At 46.5% G+C, this 20,927-nt stretch overlaps 1 protein-coding gene across 1 annotated transcript in view; it reads left to right on the top strand.

Moving 5' to 3' along the window:
• adgrg6 (adhesion G protein-coupled receptor G6) overlaps positions 1–20,927 on the top strand; it is a gene marked incomplete at both ends in the record, with an annotated part of 80,970 nt that overhangs the window by 55,051 nt on the left and 4,992 nt on the right. The window contains 9 exon segments of the mRNA XM_080527420.1: positions 3,606–3,722; positions 4,491–4,536; positions 4,992–5,098; positions 5,726–5,853; positions 5,966–6,234; positions 6,796–6,898; positions 7,355–7,638; positions 19,505–19,606; positions 20,443–20,598. Coding sequence (XP_080383546.1) covers positions 3,606–3,722; positions 4,491–4,536; positions 4,992–5,098; positions 5,726–5,853; positions 5,966–6,234; positions 6,796–6,898; positions 7,355–7,638; positions 19,505–19,606; positions 20,443–20,598 — 1,312 coding nt within the window.

Here is a 20,927-nt window from a genome sequence, read left to right as displayed (position 1 = left end):
CTTTTCGAAACTCTGTTGAATTTTGTCTAGCTTACATTCTATCGCTCCGGATTCGGGGTTCCTTATTTTATAGATTGCATTATCTGCTTGTTGTTTTCTTAGTCTATATGATAAGAGTTTCAATGATTTCCCACCTACTTCATAGTATCTTTGTTTTGTAAATAATAGTTTTTTTTGTATGTCCTGATTGCCTATTTCATTTATCTCGTTCCTTATGTCTTTCATTTCTTGTTTTACCCTGTTATCCAAATTGTTACTGTGTTGTCTTTGTAGATGTTTTAATTTAATTTCCAGGTCATGCAGTCTTTGTCCTCTAAGTTTTTTTATAAGTGAAGTAGTGGCGATGATGTTACCCCTCATTACTGCTTTAAGTGCATCCCAGAGCATATTCGGAGCCACTTCCCCGTTATCGTTTATTTCAAGATATGTTCTAATTTCAGTCTTCATGGCCTCCCTTGTCTCTGGGTTATTCAGGATACTTGAATTCAGCCTCCATATTGTAGACCTTGGCTTTCTATTGAGACACACAGACATGTAAATAGGGCTATGATCAGAGAGGGCAATCGGTCCTATGTCACATTGACTTATTCTATGTAGGTCTCTATTGTAAATAAAAAAATAATCTATCCTTGAGTATACGGCATGGGGGGAGGAGTAGTGGGTGTAGTCCCGGCTGGATGGATACAATTCTCTCCAAACATCTATGATTCCCATTTCCTTCATTAATGCTTTTATCTTCCTACTTATAGGTTTTGACTCTGGATTACCGCTAGATGCATCCAATCTTGGGTTTAAACGAACATTAAAGTCCCCCCCACAGATTAAGATTCCCTGAGATTTTGTGGCCATTAAATCAAATATCTGTCTATAAAACGTCCAGTCACTACCAGGAGGAGCATATACATTCAGTAAACTCACTAGGGTTCCCTCTATTTTCCCTATTATCATTATAAACCTACCATCTTTATCTTTAAACTCTGATATGTGTTCATAGGTCACTGTATTTGATAACAGTATGGCCACACCCCTCCTATGACCTGGTTCGTATGAGGATGAATATACATATTTAAAACCCAGTTTATTCAATTTGGCATGCTCTGTATTGGTAAGGTGGGATTCCTGTAGGTATGCTATTTGTATTCTATCTTTCTTTAATTTTGTTAGGATCTTCCTTCTTTTTATCGGGTTAAGTAAACCATTAACGTTAAAAGAAACTATTCTTATATCTTGCATTTAGGTTATAACATGTGATATTTCCATCATGTACATGAAAAGCTTCCCAGTCGCTACAGTAAACAGTTGTAAACAAACATTAATAATAACATTACAAAAACAAGTAAAAGAAAAAAGTACTTGAGTTACTTCCAAGGTAGGGGTCACTACTACAACCCTCCACGAGCCTAAAACAATAGGCTCCAAGGGAAAACCCCTCTCCCGTAGACAGAGAGGGCCCTTGGAGAAGGTTCCATCGTTCGTTCCTTTCCCAATTCTTATTTGTATTTTAATTATTCAACTAGGTAACTCACGTTTTTTTTTTTATACTAACCAGCAAACAGTTTCAATAGTATGAGCTGAACTCACCCACCCAAAGTGTCCGTTTAATTCTGAGTAGATTAGTAGGGCAGTCGTTGCTTATAACTAATCATTTCACTCAGCTTTTACCGGACTACCCGTCTGTGGGTGGGGGGTCTCTTCTGTAGCGTTGCAATTTCTCTTTGTAGCCTGCGTCTCCTCTGCCACGTCTCCCGGTCCGCCTGCCGCCTGTCTGCCATGTCAGCTGCCTCAATTGCTCCATCAGCGTCTCCGGGGCTCCGATGGGCTTGATGGGGAGACCTCTGTTAGCCATGTCCTGCGTCGCCTCTTCCACGGTCTCGTAGATCTTGATCCCCTCGTCATATTTCACCTTTAACCGGGCTGGGAACATCGTTTGGAAGTAGATGTCTTTATCCTTCAGGATCCTCCGGGCCTCTGCATATTCTTTTCGCTTTTGGAGAATGCGTGGAGCATAATCGTTGTCCAGATTGACTCGCGTCCCCTGCCAGGTGAATCCCTTCTTTTGCCATGCCGCGCGGAGCGTCGTTTCTTTGGTTCTGAAGCTGAGGAACTTTACCAGGATGGATCTTGGCTTTGCCTCTGCTGGTGGCTGCGGACCGAGGGCACGGTGGGCTCTCTCAATTTGTAGACTTGTTGTGTTGGGTATGGCGAGGTTTTCTAGGAGTAGTTTTTCCACGAATGTGATCATCGACGAGGAGTCCTTTTCTGCCCCCTCCGGAATACCGTAGATTCGGATATTATCTCGTCTGGAGCGGCCCTCTAGGTCGGTTAGCTTCTCTTCTGTCCTGGCCTGTAGCTTTAGCATTTCTGTCAGGATATCTTCCGTGTTCTGAATTCTCTCCTCGGCATTCACAATTCGCCCTTCTGCCTCCTCCAGTCTAACGTTTGCACTCCTTATTTCTTCTTTTATATCCTCGAGTTGGGTCTTATTGTCCCGTCGGAAATCTCTCAGTTCTCTCAGAATCAGACCCAAGTCTACTGTGTTTTCCGGGAGCATTGAATCGCCATCGTGTTCATCATTGCTAGCATTGGGAGAGTTGCTACGACTTTTTTCGATTGGAAACTGTTGCTGCAGTTGCTTCTTGTCCATTTTCCTAGTGTTCATCTCTGCCCTCTTTCACTATTTATTTGGTATGAAATTTAGTATGAAATTCTAAGTTTGAGGGACTTTAAGAACGTAATTGAACGGGAGAGCCTTCTTTATGCTGCCATCTTGTCCGTGTCTCAACCGGAAGCCGGTAAGCGTCTGTTCTATATCGGTATGTGGCTTCTTTCAGTGTCCGTGCGAGTGTGCTGTGTGTTATCTTCTTCTTCTGACCCCCCAGTCGTTTGTCATGGTGGGATTGTTTGGACATTCTGTCTGCAACGGTACTTGCACAGCCTAGCACGACCTTAGACACACACACATTGTAATGTTTTTTTAAGGAAATTGGCCAGTTATTTAATCTTCAAACACATTCCTTCCATGACCAGGTCTATATGGTCCGATGTCCTTATCAGGATCGCTTGTGTAAACATCACTGTTGCCAGGCCCCCACAGATTCCCATGGCTTGGGATTCGATTAACAAGTTTAAAATACAATATTGAAGAATAGCCTTATCATTAATCATTAGTTATGATAGTATAAAATGAGTATAGGAAAATAGGATATCATAACAGCAGGTACAAAATGGTTGTTAGTACATAGGAAAAAATAAGCAATCTACAGGCGGTTTGAACCACACACCCTCTCCCAGTCAGGAGCCCCTTCCCCCCACGTCGCTCAAAAGCAGAGCCTCTCTTCCATGACTCTGTGAGACTTCAACTGATCCCAGTCACATATTATTTAAATGAACACACAGTATTTAATACAAATCCCTAACACTGGCTGGCTGGCTGCCTAGCCTGTCTGCCTAGCCTGTCTGTCTAGCTGACTTGTGGTCATTAATTCTCTCCTTTAGACAGAACTATACATTATTGGGCCGTTGCGCTGTAACTAAGCAACTAGGCAACTAGGCAACAGCACAGCTGAAGTGCTGATGTGTTTCTGGTCCTTGTTGTGGTCCTCCAGGGTGAGCAGGACGGCCTGACGCTGAACAGCTACGTGGTGGCCAGCAGCGTGGGGAACTTCTCCATCCACAACCTGCAAGACCCTGTGGAGATCCAGATAGCCCACCTCAACTACCAGGTTGGTTAGCCTAGCCTAGCATAGCACACCTCAACTACCAAGTAGGTTAGCCTAGCCTAGCATACATCAACTACAAGGTTGGTTAGCCTAGCCTAGCATACCTCAACTACCAGGTTGGTTAGCCTAACCCTAACCCCGCTCCTCTCCTCTCCCCATGATGTTGTTCTCTCATGTTCATGGTGTTAATGAGAGATGTTCATGGTGTTAATGAGAGATGATGTTATTCTTTCATGTTCATGGTGTTAATGAGAGATTATCTGTTCTACTCTCAGAGGACCTGGAACTACTCAAAACATCACACACACACACACACACACACACACACACACAGCTGAAAGTACCTCAATACAACACACACACACACACACACACACATACACACACACACACACACACACACACACACAGCTGAAAGTACCTCAATACAACACACACACACACACACACCTGAAAGTACCTCAATATAACACACACACACACTCACACACACACACACACACACACACACACACACACACACAATATCATTCTGCACATTACTGCATTTACGACGGCAGTTACGACGGGTGTGCGCTTAGATGTTTAGAATGGTGCGCTCCGGCAGAGGAGCTACGTCCGCACACGTCCGCACGCCGGACCTCCCAACACACACACACACACACACACACACACACACAGCTGAAACTGTCTCAATACAACACACAGAGGTCTGGAGCGTGTCGTTGCCTTGGTAACAACACACTGATTGAGCCTGTCTTTGTTTTCCAGCCGGCCCCTAGTCCTGTCTGCGTGTTCTGGGACTTCACCCTGAAAGGTCAGTCACATGACACACACACACACATGACACTCACACACACACACACGACACACACACACACACACACACACATGACACTCACACACACACACACACACACACATGACACTCACACACACGACACACACATGACACATACATGACACATGACACACACATGACACATACATGACACATGACTCACATGACACACACATGACACTCACACACATGACACACACACGACACACACATGATACACGACACACACATGACACACACACGACACACACATGACACACACATGACACACACATGACACACACCTGATACACACCTGATACACAGGCAGGTGTTTAACAGGGGAAACATCTCTGAACACACGTTAAAGCCTTGGAGTATGTCGTGCTGGTTGAACATAGCCGTGCGTCAGTCATCTCTGGTCTGAAGGCAGTTCTCTGTGTGTCCACCAGATGGCGCCGGGGGCTGGAACAGTGAGGGCTGCAGGGCCAGTCCCCTGTCCAACAGCAACAAGACCATCTGCCTGTGTGATCACCTCACACACTTTGGGATCCTGATGGTGAGAGTTTCTCCACGACTACACATCCTGTTACGCTTAAAACCCTCCGAACCCTGTGTGTCTAACCTTTGACCTCTAGGCTAACCACTAACCTCTGACCTCTAGGCTAACCTCTGACCTCTAGGCTAACCTTTAACCTCTAGGCTAACCTCTGACCTCTAGGCTATCCTCTAGGCTAACCTCTGACCTCTAGGCTAACCTCTGACCTCTAGGCTAACCTCTGACCTCTAGGCTAACCTCCAGGCTAATCTCTGACCGCTAGGCTAACCTCTGACTTCTAACTTCTGATCTCTAGGCTGACCTCTAGGCTATCCTCTAGGCTAACCTCTGACCTCTAGGCTAACTTCTGACCTCTAGGCTGACCTCTGACCTCTAGGCTGACCTCTGACCTCTAGGCTAACCTCCGACCTCTAGGCTAACTTCTGACCTCTAGGCTAACTTCTGACCTCTAGGCTAACCTCTGACCTCTAGGCTAACCTCTGACCTCTAGGCTAACTTCTGACCTCTAGGCTAACTTCTGACCTCTAGGCTAACCTCTGACCTCTAGGCTAACCTCTGACCTCTAGGCTAACCTCTGACCTCTAGGCTGACCTCTGACCTCTAGGCTAACCCTGTCTCTGGTCTCAGGATATCTCCGGAGCCGCCGCTCAGATCGACGAGAAGAACACGAGGATCCTGACCTTCATCACCTACATCGGCTGTGGGATCTCCGCCATCTTCTCCGCCGCCACGCTGCTCACCTACATCGCCTTCGAGTGAGTCTCTGGCCTCGACCCTAACCCTAACCCTACAAGAAGCTGACATATTCTGACCCCCCCCCCCCCTCCTACAGGAAGCTGTTATATTCTGACCCCCCCCCCCCTACAGGAAGCTGCGTCGTGACTACCCCTCCAAGATCCTGATGAACCTGAGCACGTCGCTGCTGTTCCTGAACATGGCGTTCCTGCTGGACGGCTGGCTGGCGTCCTTCCAGAGGGAGGGGCTGTGCGTGGCCGTGGCCGTCTTCCTGCACTTCTTCCTGCTCAGCTCCTTCACCTGGATGGGCCTGGAGTCCATCCACATGTACATCGCCCTGGTCAAGGTCTTCAACACCTACATACGGAGATACATCCTGAAGTTCTGCATCGTCGGCTGGGGTAAGAGGACCAGGTGGCAGGTAGACAGGCTGGGGTAAGAGGACCAGGTGGCAGGTAGACAGGCTGGGGTAAGAGGACCAGGGGGCAGGTAGACAGGCTGGGGTAAGAGGACCAGGGGGCAGGTAGACAGGCTGGGGTAAGAGGACCAGGTGACAGGTAGACAGGCTGGGGTAAGAGGACCAGGGGGCAGGTAGACAGGCTGGGGTAAGAGGACCAGGTGGCAGGTAGACAGGCTGGGGTAAGAAGGGCAGGTGGCTGGGGTAAGAAGGGCAGGAGGCTGGGGTAAGAAGGACAGGAGGCTGGGGTAAGAGGACTAGGAGGAGACACAGAGGTTACCTGAATAGCCCCGGATTCTCCGGATCCTGGGGAAACAAAACAATAATAAAAAATAAAAAGTCACCATCTACTTTCGCCACATCGCCATCGATTTAGTGCAAGCTACAACCCATCAATCAAAAATTCCACTATCACCCCCACCCCCCTGCCCCCCTCACCGCCCCCCCCTCCCCGCCTCCCTCCCCCCGTCATTGATGAAATGTGGGTGATCGTTGTCTTCCTAAGGTCTGCCTGCCGCCATCGTGGCTGTCGTCGTGGCGATAGACAAGAACTCGTACGGTAAACTAGACTACGGGAGAGACCACACAGGACAGGGAACATCTGAGTTGTGAGTTGATCTCTCTCTCTCTCTCTGTCTCTCTCTCTTTGTCTCTCTCTCTGTCTCTCTCTCTCTGTCCCTCTCTCTGTCTCTGTCTCTCTCTCTGTCTCTCTCTCTCTGTCCCTCTCTCTGTCTCTCTCTCTCTCTCTCTCTGTCTCTCTCTTTCTCTCTCTTTCTGTCCGTCTCTTGCTTTCTTTCTCTCTCACTTTCTCTCTGTCTCTCTCTCTTTCTCTCTGTCTCTCGCTTTCTTTCTCTCTCTTTCTCTCTCTTTCTCTCTGTCTCGCTTTCTTTCTCCCTCTCTTTCTCTCTCTCTTTCTCTCTGTCTCTCTCTCTTTCTCTCTCTCTTTCACTCTCTCTTTCTCCCTCTCTTTCTCTTTCCCCTCTCTCTCTTTCTCTCTCTCTCTCTATTTACATTACTAAAGCTGTCCACCGTGTGTGTGTGTGTGTGTGTGTGTGTGTGTGCAGCTGTTGGATCCAGAGTCAGGTGGTGTTCTACGTGACGTGCGTGGGCTACTTCTCCGTCATCTTCCTGATGAACGTGGCCATGTTCATCGTGGTGATGATCCAGATCTGCGGCCGCAACGGGAAGCGCAGCAACCGCACGCTGCGGGAGGAGGTGCTGAGGAACCTGCGCAGCGTGGTCAGCCTCACCTTCCTGCTGGGCATGACCTGGGGCTTCGCCTTCTTCGCCTGGGGCCCCGTCAACCTGGCCTTCATGTACCTGTTCTCCATCTTCAACTCCCTGCAAGGTAACGCTAGGCTAGGCTAGGCTACGCTAGGCTAACCTGGCCTTCATGTACCTGTTCTCCATCTTCAACTCCCTGCAAGGTAACACTAGGCTAGGCTATGCTAGGCTAACCTGGCCATCATGTACCTGTTCTCCATCTTCAACTCCCTGCAAGGTAACGCTAGGCTATGCTAGGCTAGGCTACGCTAGGCTAACCAGGCCTTCATGTACCTGTTCTCCATCTTCAACTCCCTGCAAGGTAACGCTAGGCTAGGCTAGGCTAACCTGGCCTTCATGTACCTGTTCTCCATCTTCAACTCCCTGCAAGATAACGCTAGGCTAGGCTAGGCTAACCTGGCCTTCATGTACCTGTTCTCCATCTTCAACTCCCTGTAAGGTAACGCTAGGCTAGGCTAGGCTAACCTGGTCTTCATGTCCTTGTTCCCCATCTTTAACTCGAAGGCTACGTTAGGCTAGGCTAACCTGGCCTTCATGTACCTGTTCTCCATCTTCAACTTCCTGCAAGGTAACCCTAGGCTAGGCTAGGCTAACCTGGCCTTCATGTACCTGTTCTCCATCTTCAACTCCCTGCAAGGTAACGCTAGGCTAGGCTAGGCTAACCTATAATAATAATAATAATAATAATAATAATAATAATAATAATAATAATAATAATAATAATAATAATAATAACTTTAATTTCTATAGCGCCTTCAAAACACCCAAGGACGCTTTACAATTCTAAGGGAAATGATCAGACAGACAAAACAGAAAACGGATCGCTATGGGGAGGGAGTTCCAGAGAGTAGGTGCGGCCACGCTGAAGGCTCTGGCCTTCATGTCCTTGTTCCCCATCTTCAACTCGAAGGCTACGCTAGGCTAGGCTACACTAGGCTAACCTGGCCTTCATGTACCTGTTCTCCATCTTTAACTCAAAGGCTAGCCTTGGGTGTATCGCGTTAGTGTGTAAAGCCTGGTACACACATAAACATTTTCTAAAACTTAACAGATTTTTTTTTCATCTGAGAGAGACCCCACACGTGAAGATAAAAAATCATTGATTGAACAGTTTTGATCGTATTGTGTGTGGTGTGCTCCGATATTCCCAATACAGCACACCAATCTTGCGTGATCAGGGTAGTAGTACCCTGACATACCTGTACAAGGCAGCCGTATTATTATATGTCTTGTCATGCCCTGTCTGTCCACCAGAGGGCAGTACAGCACCAGTGAGTCAGAAGACCTAAACCCTTCTGTGTTACTGGTGACTGATGTACATACAGAGATTATGGTTACAGTACATTTGATTGATATTAATTGTGATCTAGCAAAAGTCAATGGCAAACATTAACCATATAGGCAAGGCAAGTTTATTTGTATAGCACATTTCTATGGAAGCATATAGTAGACCTAATTCAAATGCTAATGCAATATGAGATTGCAATTGCATGTTCCACTTTTGCATGCATTCTTTCAGACAATATTCAAATTCAAATGCAATTCTAATGATTCACATTTTCATGTACCTGATGTGCACATTCGCTGTCAATATTAAAATGATAATGCAAAGCCATTTGACATTTAATTTAATTTAAGTCATGCGCTGCTTTGTAGCTGACAAAATTCAAAAGTTCATTCTAATGTGAAAATGACTATGCAAATCCCAAAATAGCATATTAATTTGCCACTTTTGTCTGCGTTATTTGAGTCAATATTCAAAATGTAATGCAATAATGTGATACGCAATTGCATTTACATGTTTTAGGAAACACATCCGCGTTACAGCTGACAAAATTCAAACTCTCTAAGCAATTCTCATGTTCTACCGGCCTGTCAGTCATTCTCTGGGGGCAGGACAATGTTTAACGCGCCGACCGGAAATAGCGGCAATTCCCCCTATCACCAGAATGCTCACGCCCCTTTTTGGCAAACTATTATATAGTGTCGTTGCCGATCAATGATCAACGTCGTTATATAGAGAAAATGAATGAAATAGGGGTTGATTCATCAGAGCAGTCGTACGTCATCTCCCTGTCATCAGGGATTTGTAGTTCTTCATTTGATTTACCGTGTAAATCCCCAGATGAGAGTGTTACATTAGTTATCTTAAGATAGGATAATGAATAAATCTGTTCAATGGGCATTTGCCTACTGTTAATCAGTGCCTACTGTTAATCAGTATTTAGCCTGTATGGTGTATATGAAGATGTTATAGCTAGCTAGCTACGATTTATCATGAAAATAATGAACAGCAAGCTAGATCCAAAACTGGGGCCGGTGGAGGAGGGCAAGTGTCACATTGGACAGACTACCAAAACAGAAAAATAAAGTAGACTATCTTAACGACAGCAAAAGTGATGGATGTCAGAAATAGCCTACATTACCTGGAGATTCAATAAGGTACTTTTATATGACAGGATATGGGTTAGGGTTATATGACACCTGTAGCGAGATAGATAGATAGAGCCAAAAGTAAAAAGTCGCTGAGAGACGCAAGCAGGGTCTGGGCTGGTAATTGTATGACGCGCCAAACAATCCGCGTTTAGCCTGTTATACTAAATACCCCCTAAATCATATTCATGCCTCCTACAACACCTCAGACCTTTGGGTTGGGTGGTTCATCCACATGGATGGAGGCAGACTGAAAGGACACACATTCATTGCCTATTTCATAAATGTTCTTCATATAACGACGTCGATCATTGATCGCCAACGACACTATATAATTGTTTGCCTGACTGACCATCGGATTTGAGATCCTAATATCTAAAAAGCGATACAGTTTTCTTATTTCATCGGATTAAAATAGCAAAGACCAGAACTTTCCATTGACTGCCAGTCAAACTTCTACACTTCTAGCACCCAACAGGGGATGTGATCGTTCTGATGACAGGGAGATTACGTATAACTGCTCTGGAGACAGACTGAAAGGACACACATTGCCTATTTCATTACTTTTCTCCTTATAACGACATCGATCATTGATCGGAAACCACACTATTAACTGGCCATCGGATTTGGGCATTTAATATCTAAAAAGCAATACTGTTTTCTTATTTTATCGGATTAAAGTAGCAAAGACCAGAAATTCCCATTGACCGCCAGTCAAACTTCTCCACTTCTATCACCCAAAAAGGGGCGTGATCATTCTGGTGATAGGGGGAATTGCCGCTATTTCCGGTCGGCGCTTTAAACATTGTCCTGCCCCCAGAGAATGACTGACAGGCCGGTAGAAGATGAGAATTGCATAGAGAGTTTGAATTTTGTCAGCTGTAAAGCGGATGTGTTTCCTAGAACATGTAAATGCAATTGCGTATCACATTATTGCATTACAATTTGAATATTGACTCAAATAACGCAGGCAAAAGTGGCAAATGAATATGCTATTTTGGGATTTGCATAGTCATTTTCACATTAGAATGAACTTTTGAATTTTGTCAGCTACAAAGCAGCGCATGACTTTGAAAATTAAATGTCAAATGGCTTTGCATTATCATTTTAATATTGACAGCGAATGTGCACATCAGGTACATGAAAATGAAAATGCAAATCATTAGAATTGCATTTGAATTTGAATATTGTCTGAAAGAATGCATGCAAAAGTGGAACATGCAATTGCAATCTCATATTGCATTAGCATTTGAATTTAGTCTACTATATGCTTCCATACATTTCATACAACAGGAGCAATTTAAAGTGCTTTACATACATTATTAAAATATAGCAAGAGGAGCATAGTATGAAAATAAAAATGACAATGAATAAAAACAAATATAAGAAGTAAATAGATGTGTTTAATCATAACTGCTGCCAGGCACGCGGGAAGGTATTTTGACTGGGGGTGCTGAGGTGCTGTCTATATACGCTACAGGGAAAAAAATTGCCAGGGGAAAAAGTATAACGATTTCTCTCCCTCCCTCCCTCCCTCCCTCTCGCTGATTGCTCGTTCGCTCACACGCACACAGTGGCATAACGACGGGCCCCAATGCACGGGCAATAATAGTTAAGCACGCACGCACCCGCACACTACAAAGACGTAACGTTAAATATTTTACCAACAATGTGTTGGAATTTACAGTAATTTCCACTCAGCTCACAGTGTCCCACAATGTCCACAAACATGATGTTGACCATTATTACAGACAGCACTCCATGTCGATTGTTATTGCCTCTTAACGGAAGCCCTTCGCTGCCGAAGAATCGGATGGATCTGAATATCAGTTCTAATACGTTTCTGGCCGTCTGTTGCTCTTTCTCAACAACGTCCGACAGTAGAGCATTAATGGGAGTGTTGTTAAGCTCAGCATCTTCTTCCAACTCCACTTCAATTGTTCTGGCTGATTTAGCATTTTTGCTAAAGAACTCAGAGATTCCCTAGCAAGATATGACCATGTGATCACTAACATTAAAACGAACAAACACATTTTTACATTTATTACAAAAAACACATTTATTTTTATTCCCAAAAGCAACAATAGTTATTATATTGTTTTAAATTATTGTTTGAATAATATTTTTTTTTTTTAAATTCAGGCAGGAGGAGCTCCTTCTGCCTGCCGCTAGGGGGTGCTGCAGCACCCTCAGCACCCCCCTTCCCGCGTCCCTGACTGCTGCAAAACATGACGTTTTTTTTTTTGCTTAGATTTAAATATTTTTAGGGTTTGGCCCTGTTTGATTCCTTCAGGGAGTTTGTTCCAGGACTATGCGGCAGCGTGACTGAAAGCTGCTGCACCGTGTTTTGTTTTCACTCTTGGAATGATTAGCTGATTAGTCTCAGCTGACCTTAGGGGCTTATGTTATATGTTATCTATATTGTTTGGAATTGCAATAAAGACAGTATTGTGGTGACTAGACACTAGGGTTGGGTATCGTTTGGGTTTTATCCGGTACCGGTTACTAACCGATACTTTAAAAACGGTACCGGTACCAAAACGGTACTTAATTCGGTACTTTTGATTTTTTTAAAAATATATATAATATATATATAATAATAATAACACGGTCGACAACATTAAACAGCTTTTCACTTTTTTATTGCTGAGGCACAATAACCACAGTTACTCCTACAACCACAGTTACACCTACAACCACAGTTACACCTACAGCCACAGTTACACCTACAACCACAGTTACAACCACAGTTACACCTACAACCACAGTTACACCTACAACCACAGTTACAACCACAGTTACACCTACAACCACAGTTACAACCACAGTTACAACCACAGTTACACCTACAACCACAGTTACACCTACAACCACAGTTACACCTACAACCACAGTTACTCCTACAACCACAGTTACACCTACAACCACAGTTACAACCACAGTTACAACCACAGTTACACCTACAACCACAGTTACAACCACAGTTACTCCTACAACCACAGTTACACCTACAACCACAGTTACATTGTTGAGCCAACAATATAAACATAATTAAATAATGTTACTGACTGTAGCTAAATATTTGCTGCTGCCTGTCTTGGATAGGACCCTCTTGAATGCTGTACCACATAACGACACCTGGGGTCGCTTGGGTGCGGATCAGACGGTCTGCCTGACCTCCATACACCCCTCACCCTACTCCCCCTCCCCCAGTCCAGCTAACACCATCCATCCTGGGCCTACCTACCTGCATGTTTAATCTCTCAATCCCCCGTCCCTTTCCTGGTTAAATAAAACAAAACAAGAAATCATAGAGGGCGAATGTCCACTGTCCCCCTCTTTAAATAAATAAACGGAAACATTATTACTAACCTGAGGAAATGCTGTCATCATTATCCTCAATGGGAATGGCGATCTCCGCCTCCCCCTCTCCGGAGGTGCTTGCTGCTCAGCCGAAGGGCGGGTGAACTTGCGCAAGCTGTCAAACACGGAGCACCCTTCTACCCTTAAATGTATCGCGTGCGTTGTCAGGTGTTTCATCAAGTTCGATGTGTTGCCTGCTTTACACACGAATGATTTAAAACATTTTGAGCACTTCGCGTTGTTTTCATCGAGCCGGGTGAAATGCAGCCACACTTTAGAACGCTTCATTGCGGTCTTCATTGCGGTCTTCGGCATTCTCGGTGACCTCGTAGCTAGGCTAGCTAGCGAAATTAGATAATATGATTATGATTATTATGATGATAATAATAATATCAATACAATAATACAATAATACAATCACTAACTATATTACTACACTTACTATAAACTCACTCTTCTTCTTCTCAACACAACTGCTCACCTCACTACCACGCACGCACTGATTGGAAATTGGAAACAGGCGATGTCACTCACGTCACGACTCAAGTCACGTGTGGTTGACTGTTGCATGACACCGGACACCAGGGGAAGATTTTTTTTTTTAGAAAAGTACCGAAATGAGGAACCGAAATCTCCTTTGCGATTCGGTACGGGTACATACCGAATGTAAAGTAACCGGTACCTACCGGTACCGATTTTCGGTACCCAACCCTACTAGACACCCACTGAGTGATCAGGGCGAATTCACTACATTACCCAGGTGCCTTAGCAGGGTGATGAGGTGTATTTAAGGCGACCAGGAAGTGTGAATGAGGAAGTGAATGCAGAGTGTGCAATAAACACAGCTCTTGTTTACACATTAACCATGTGCTCCTAGTCCTTCTTCATATCCCTCAAACCAAGAACTACATTGGTGACCCTGACAAGTGAGTTTTTTGGACGTTTTTCTGAAACTTTTTTGAACATGGCTAATGCAGTTGCTCTCAAATTGCCTGAGTTTTGGGAGCAAAATGTTAGTGCTTGGTTTGTGCAAGCTGAAGCTCAGTTTGCCATCAGGGATATAACTGCAGAAGACACAAAGTATTACTATGTGGTGGCATCTCTGAAGGGTTCAACTGCCGCACGGGTGATAAACCTGATAGAAAACCCACCAGCCAGGGACAAATATACCACTCTTAAAGGGCACCTGAAAGGAATTTTTGGATTGTCAGAACCAGAAAGAGCCCGGCAGCTCCTATCTCTCCCTGGGCTTGGAGACTCAAAGCCCTCTGAGTTAATGGACCATATGCTGGCTCTGCTTGGCAATCATCAACCATGTTTCCTTTTTAAAGAGCTTTTTTTGCAGCAACTCCCATACCAGATTCGTTTGCCTTTAGCCAGTTCTGTAAAGGCAAACCTTCGTGAATTGGCTAAAGAAGCTGATGTTTTTTTTTCAGCTGGGAGAAAGACTGTTTCAGTCACGCCCCTTACCAACACCAGCACTGCCTGGGAGGAATACATGCATCAACCGCACACACACTCTGTCTCCGCCAGCGCTGTGGCCCGCCGTGAGAAGTCAAGTCTCTGCTTCTATCACGGCAAGTTCGGCAACAAAGCAAAGAAGTGCCTGCCACCTTGTAGCTGGTCGGGAAACGCGTTGGCCGCCACTCGTTAGCAGCCCTGAGTGTCGGCCCTTCCAGCGGATTGCTGTTCATTACTGACTCTATATCTGGCCGCAGATTTCTTTGTGACACTGGAGCTCAGGTCAGCATTCTGCCGGCGTCAGCCTTGGATATCCGAGCAGCCAAACTGGGCCCCAACCTTGAAGCAGCTAATGGCACCCCCATCCCCACGTTTGGCACACGCCCCTTAACACTGTGCTTTGCTGGACAACGTTTCTCTTGGGACTTTGTGTTGGCGAAGGTGTCCACCCCGCTCCTGGGTGCTGATTTTCTTTGTGCTAATGGGCTGCTGGTGGATGTGGGTAACCGTCAGCTTGTCAACGCTGAGACCTTCTGCTCACTGGCTTGTGAGCACACCACCGCTACATCGACAAGACTGGCCGCTCTCCTTTCACCGGCTGATGATGTCGCCCAACTCCTGCTGGAGTTTTCAGACATCACAACGCCAACGTTTTTGGCTGGCTCCATAAAACACAATGTGACTCACTTCATACCTACCAGTGGTCCGCCTGTGCATGCTCGAGCCCGCCGGCTGGACCCACAAAAGTTGGCGATAGCAAAGGAGGAGTTCAGCTCCATGGAGAGACTGGGCATCATTCGTAGGTCTGACAGTCCCTGGGCCTCGCCTTTGCACCTGGTTCCCAAGGCCAATGGAGGCTGGCGCCCGTGTGGTGATTACCGGCGGCTTAATGATGCCACTACGCCTGACCGGTATCCAGTTCCCTACATTCAGGATTTCTCAGCCCACCTGGCAGGAGCAGTTATTTTTTCAAAGGTGGATCTCATTCGAGGATATCACCAAGTGCCAGTCCATCCTCAAGACATCACCAAAACGGCAGTCATCACACCGTTTGGCCTCTTTGAATATTTACGAATGCCTTTCGGCCTGAAGAATGCCGCCCAAACCTTTCAGCGGTTGATGGACTCAGTGTTGCGTGATCTGCCTTTTCTTTTTGTTTACCTTGATGATATCCTGGTGGCCAGTACATCCAAGGCAGAACACATGTCACACCTCCGCCTCCTTTTTGCTCAATTGCAGCAGCACGGCTTGATTGTCAATCCAGCAAAATGCCAGTTTGGGGTGCCCTCCATTGATTTTCTCGGCCATCACATCACTTCTGCCGGTGCAACCCCACTGCCCTTAAAGGTGAAGGCGGTGCTGCAGTTCCCACGCCCCACAACAGTGAAGGCCCTACAGGAGTTCCTGGGTATGGTGAATTTTTATCATCGCTTTATTCCACAAGCAGCCTGCCTCATGCGACCCCTGTATGGGGCCCTCAAGGGCAAGCCTCCCAAGCACATTGTTGACTGGTCCAGTGAAATGTCAGGATCTTTCTCTGCCACCAAGGAAGCTCTTGCAAATGCAACCATGCTAGCACATCCAGTGCCAGATGCCCCCATTGCCTTGACATCTGATGCCTCAGACCGCGCAGTTGGTGCTGTTTTAGAGCAGCAGATTGACGGGGTTTGGCAGCCTCTCGCTTTTTTTAGCCGGCAGCTCCGTGCTAGTGAGCAGAAATACAGCACGTTCGACCGTGAGCTACTAGCCCTTTACCTGGCAGTCAGACATTTCCGTTTCCTCCTAGAGGCTCGACCATTCACTGCTTTTGTAGACCACAAGCCTTTAACTTTTGTCATGTCTAAACTGTCGGAGCCATGGTCAGCCAGGCAACAGCGTCATCTCTCCTACGTTTCTGAATTTACTACAGACATACAACATGTAGCAGGAAAGCAGAACGTCGTGGCTGACTGCCTTTCTCGCACCTTCACAAGCACCGTCCACCTCGGCATCGATTATGCCCGCATGGCTGTGGACCAAGATGCAGACCCTGACATTCAGGCCTTTCGGACGGCGACTACAGGGCTTCGGTTGGTGGATGTCCCTTTTGACGATAAGGGTACGACACTGCTATGCGATGTCTCTACTGGCCAGCCCCGTCCTCTGGCACCCAAGATGTGGAGACGGAAGGTTTTCGATGTCATACATGGCTTGTCACACCCAGGCCGGAAGCCATCACAGCGTCTGGTGACAGAAAAATTTGTCTGGCATGGCATGAAGAAGGACATTCGCGACTGGGTCAAAACATGCATCGCATGCCAGCTCACAAAAGTCCATCGACATGTGAAGGCACCATTGGAGCAGTTCACAGTCCCAGAAAGGCGCTTTGACCACATCAACGTGGATTTAGTTGGACCTCTTCCTCCTTCTGGAGGGTTCACCCATCTCTTGACAATGGTGGACAGAACGACACGGTGGCCAGAGGTGGTTCCACTGTCGGGAACAACGACAGCTGAGGTGGCCCGCGGATTCATTGGTACTTGGATCGCCCGGTTCGGGGTTCCCTCTGACCTCTCCTCAGACCGGGGACCACAATTCACCTCACAATTGTGGACCTCTATCACCCAACAGTTGGGTATTTCACTCCATCGGACTGCAGCATATCATCCCCAGGCCAATGGCCTGTGTGAGCGATTTCACCGTTCCATGAAAGCAGCCCTGAAAGTGGACCTCCAGGGCAATAGCTGGATCGACAGGCTACCCTGGGTGATGCTGGGACTTCGTACTGTACCTAAGGAGGACCTCCTCTCTTCTTCGGCAGAGCTTGTTTATGGCCAGGCCCTTAGAGTACCGGGTGATTTTTTCCCCTCTGTTAACGTTCCCTGGTCTGCACCAGAACAACTTCGTAATCTATGGGACAAGGCAAGTGCCTTTATGCCGACCCCTACTTCAAATCACAGCCTGCCACGTATCCATGTCCCTCTGGATCTCCAATCAGCAAGATATGTGTTCATCCGCCACGACGCACATAGGAACCCTCTACAGCCGCCTTACGATGGCCCCTACAGAGTTGTGGAGACAGGCGACAAGACCTTTATCATTGACATAGGGGGAAGTATGGAGCATATCTCAGTGGACCGCCTGAAGACAGCTCATCTAGATGGAGAACGGGCTGTGGAGGTGGCCCGTCCACCACGTCGTGGCCGCCCTCCTACAAGCACAACAAAAAAACCTCCCAGTGGTTCCGGGCCAGGCTGTCAGCAGCCAAGAGATTTCCGTCCAGCCCAAGTTCCGGAGTCCCGTAATCGCTTTGGACGAGTCCTCCGAGCTCCGGCACGTTATGGGAAGTCAGTGTTTGTGAATTCTGGGGGGGACCTGTGTGGTGACTAGACACCCACTGAGTGATCAGGGCGAATTCACTACATTACCCAGGTGCCTTAGCAGGGTGATGAGGTGTATTTAAGGCGACCAGGAAGTGTGAATGAGGAAGTGAATGCAGAGTGTGCAATAAACACAGCTCTTGTTTACACATTAACCATGTGCTCCTAGTCCTTCTTCATATCCCTCAAACCAAGAACTACAGTATATGTTGTGTATTTCTTTTACATAAATGTAGGTTATGAAAGGCTTTAAAATCCCAATAATAATAATATAATATAATAATGATAATATTAATAACTGGCTGTAAACCTGGCTGTCCAGGGTCAGTTTGACAGAAGGTTGTCCAGGGTCAGTTTGACAGAAGGTCGTCCAGGGTCAGTTTGACAGAAGGTTGTCCAGGGTCAGTTTGACAGAAGGTTGTCCAGGTCAGTTTGACAGAAGGTTGTACAGGTCAGTTTGACAGAAGGTTGTCCAGGGTCAGTTTGACAGAAGGTTATCCAGGGTCAGTTTGACAGAAGGTTATCCAGGGTCAGTTTGACAGAAGGTTGTCCAGGGTCAGTTTGACAGAAGGTTGTCCAGGGTCAGTTTGACAGAAGGTTATCCAGGGTCAGTTTGACAGAAGGTTGTCCAGGTCAGTTTGACAGAAGGTTGTCCAGGGTCAGTTTGACAGAAGGTTATCCAGGGTCAGTTTGACAGAAGGTTGTCCAGGGTCAGTTTGACAGAAGGTTATCCAGGGTCAGTTTGACAGAAGGTTGTCCAGGGTCAGTTTGACAGAAGGTTGTCCAGGTCAGTTTGACAGAAGGTTATCCAGGGTCAGTTTGACAGAAGGTTGTCCAGGTCAGTTTGACAGAAGGTTGTCCAGGGTCAGTTTGACAGAAGGTTGTCCAGGTCAGTTTGACAGAAGGTTGTCCAGGGTCAGTTTGACAGAAGGTTATCCAGGTCAGTTTGACAGAAGGTTGTCCAGGGTCAGTTTGACAGAAGGTTGTCCAGGTCAGTTTGACAGAAGGTTGTCCAGGTCAGTTTGACAGAAGGTTGTCCAGGGTCAGTTTGACAGAAGGTTGTCCAGGGTCAGTTTGACAGAAGGTTGTCCGGGGTCAGTTTGACAGAAGGTTGTCCAGGTCAGTTTGACAGAAGGTTGTCCGGGGTCAGTTTGACAGAAGGTTGTCCAGGTCAGTTTGACAGAAGGTTGTCCAGGTCAGTTTGACAGAAGGTTGTCCAGGGTCAGTTTGACAGAAGGTTGTCCGGGGTCAGTTTGACAGAAGGTTGTCCAGGGTCAGTTTGACAGAAGGTTGACCCTGCTTGTCCTCTGCCAGGCCTGTTCATCTTCGTGTTCCACTGCGCGCTGAAGGAGAACGTCCAGAAGCAGTGGAGGAGATACCTCTGCTGTGGACACCTCCGACTAGCTGACAACTCTGGTAGGATAACACACTCTCTCTACCTCTCTCTCTACCTCTCTCTCTCTACCTCTCTTTCTCTACCTCTCTCTCTACCTCTCTCTGTCTCTGTCTCTGTCTCTGTCTCTGTCTCTCTCTCTACCTCTCTTCCTCTACCTCTCTCTCTCTCTACCTCTACCTCTCTCTCTCTCTACCTCTGTCTCTCTCTCTGTCTCTCTCTCTCTCTACTTCTCTGCAGTTGGAAGTGTACATACATGCCTGTTCTACCTGCTCAGGGTACAAACGCATCCAGACTATCAGGCTTTATAGACAATAATACCCTATACACTGAAAAATCTCAGAAATAGTTAAAGTAGTTTTGTTCAGAGCTTGTGTTGAAATGTCAAAAACAAAACGGCATTGAAACACACGTTTTTTTGTATTTTTGTATACCTCACTATATACAACATATTTATCATATATGTATCATATGTATCATAGCCTGTAAAATTGCACATTGTATATAATCTCTACTGCACATACGTATACAGCCAGTCACCATTGTATGACATTGCACATCACACTACCATTTGCACTTTACTGTATAGATTGCTGTAAATACTGCTATAAATACTGCTACTTATCACTGCAATATAATTGCTATTTGTTGCACTTCTGGTTAGACGCACAATAATTTCGTTGCATTGTCTTGTACTATGTAATGACAATAAAGTTAGTCTAATATAATCTAATCTAATGATTTAGTCCTGATAATACGTTTTTCTGGTGATAATGACTTAGTCCTGATAACAAGTGTGTGTGTGTGTGTGTGTGTGTGTGTGTGTGTGTGTGTGTGTGTGTGTGTTCCTGACCTGCAGACTGGAGTAAGACAGCCACCAACAACACAAAGAAGGTCAGCTCAGACAACCTGGGCAAGTCTCTGTCCTCCAGCTCCTTCGGCTCCAGCACCGCCAACTGGACCTCCAAGGCCAAGGCCTCCCTCAACCCCTTCACCAAGCGCAACAGCACCGCAGGTAAGAGACCCGGCCCGAACCCTCCCGGCCCCCCGTTGGGAGCCACGGTAAGCTACTGTGGGAGGTCTCCCCAGGTGTCCCCAGATCTCCCCAAATGTCTCCAGGTCTCCCCAGGTGTCCCCAGATCTCCCCAAATGTCCCCAGGTGTCCCCAGATCTCCCCAAATGTCCCCAGGTGTCCCCAGGTCTCCCCAAATGTCCCCAGGTGTCCCCAGATGTCCCCAAATGTCCCCAAAATGTCCCAAAATGTCCCCAGGTCTCCCCAGGTGTCCCCAAATGTCCCCAGATGTCCCCAGATGTCCCCAAAATGTCCCCAGGTCTAAGGGACCT

This window comes from Nansenia antarctica, assembly GCF_963989245.1.
Source record: "Nansenia antarctica genome assembly, chromosome: 3".
In the NCBI taxonomy this organism is placed as follows: Eukaryota; Metazoa; Chordata; class Actinopteri; order Argentiniformes; family Microstomatidae; genus Nansenia; species Nansenia antarctica.
Note: the sequence above shows the minus strand (reverse complement) of the source record. Positions and strands in the feature narration are given on the sequence as shown.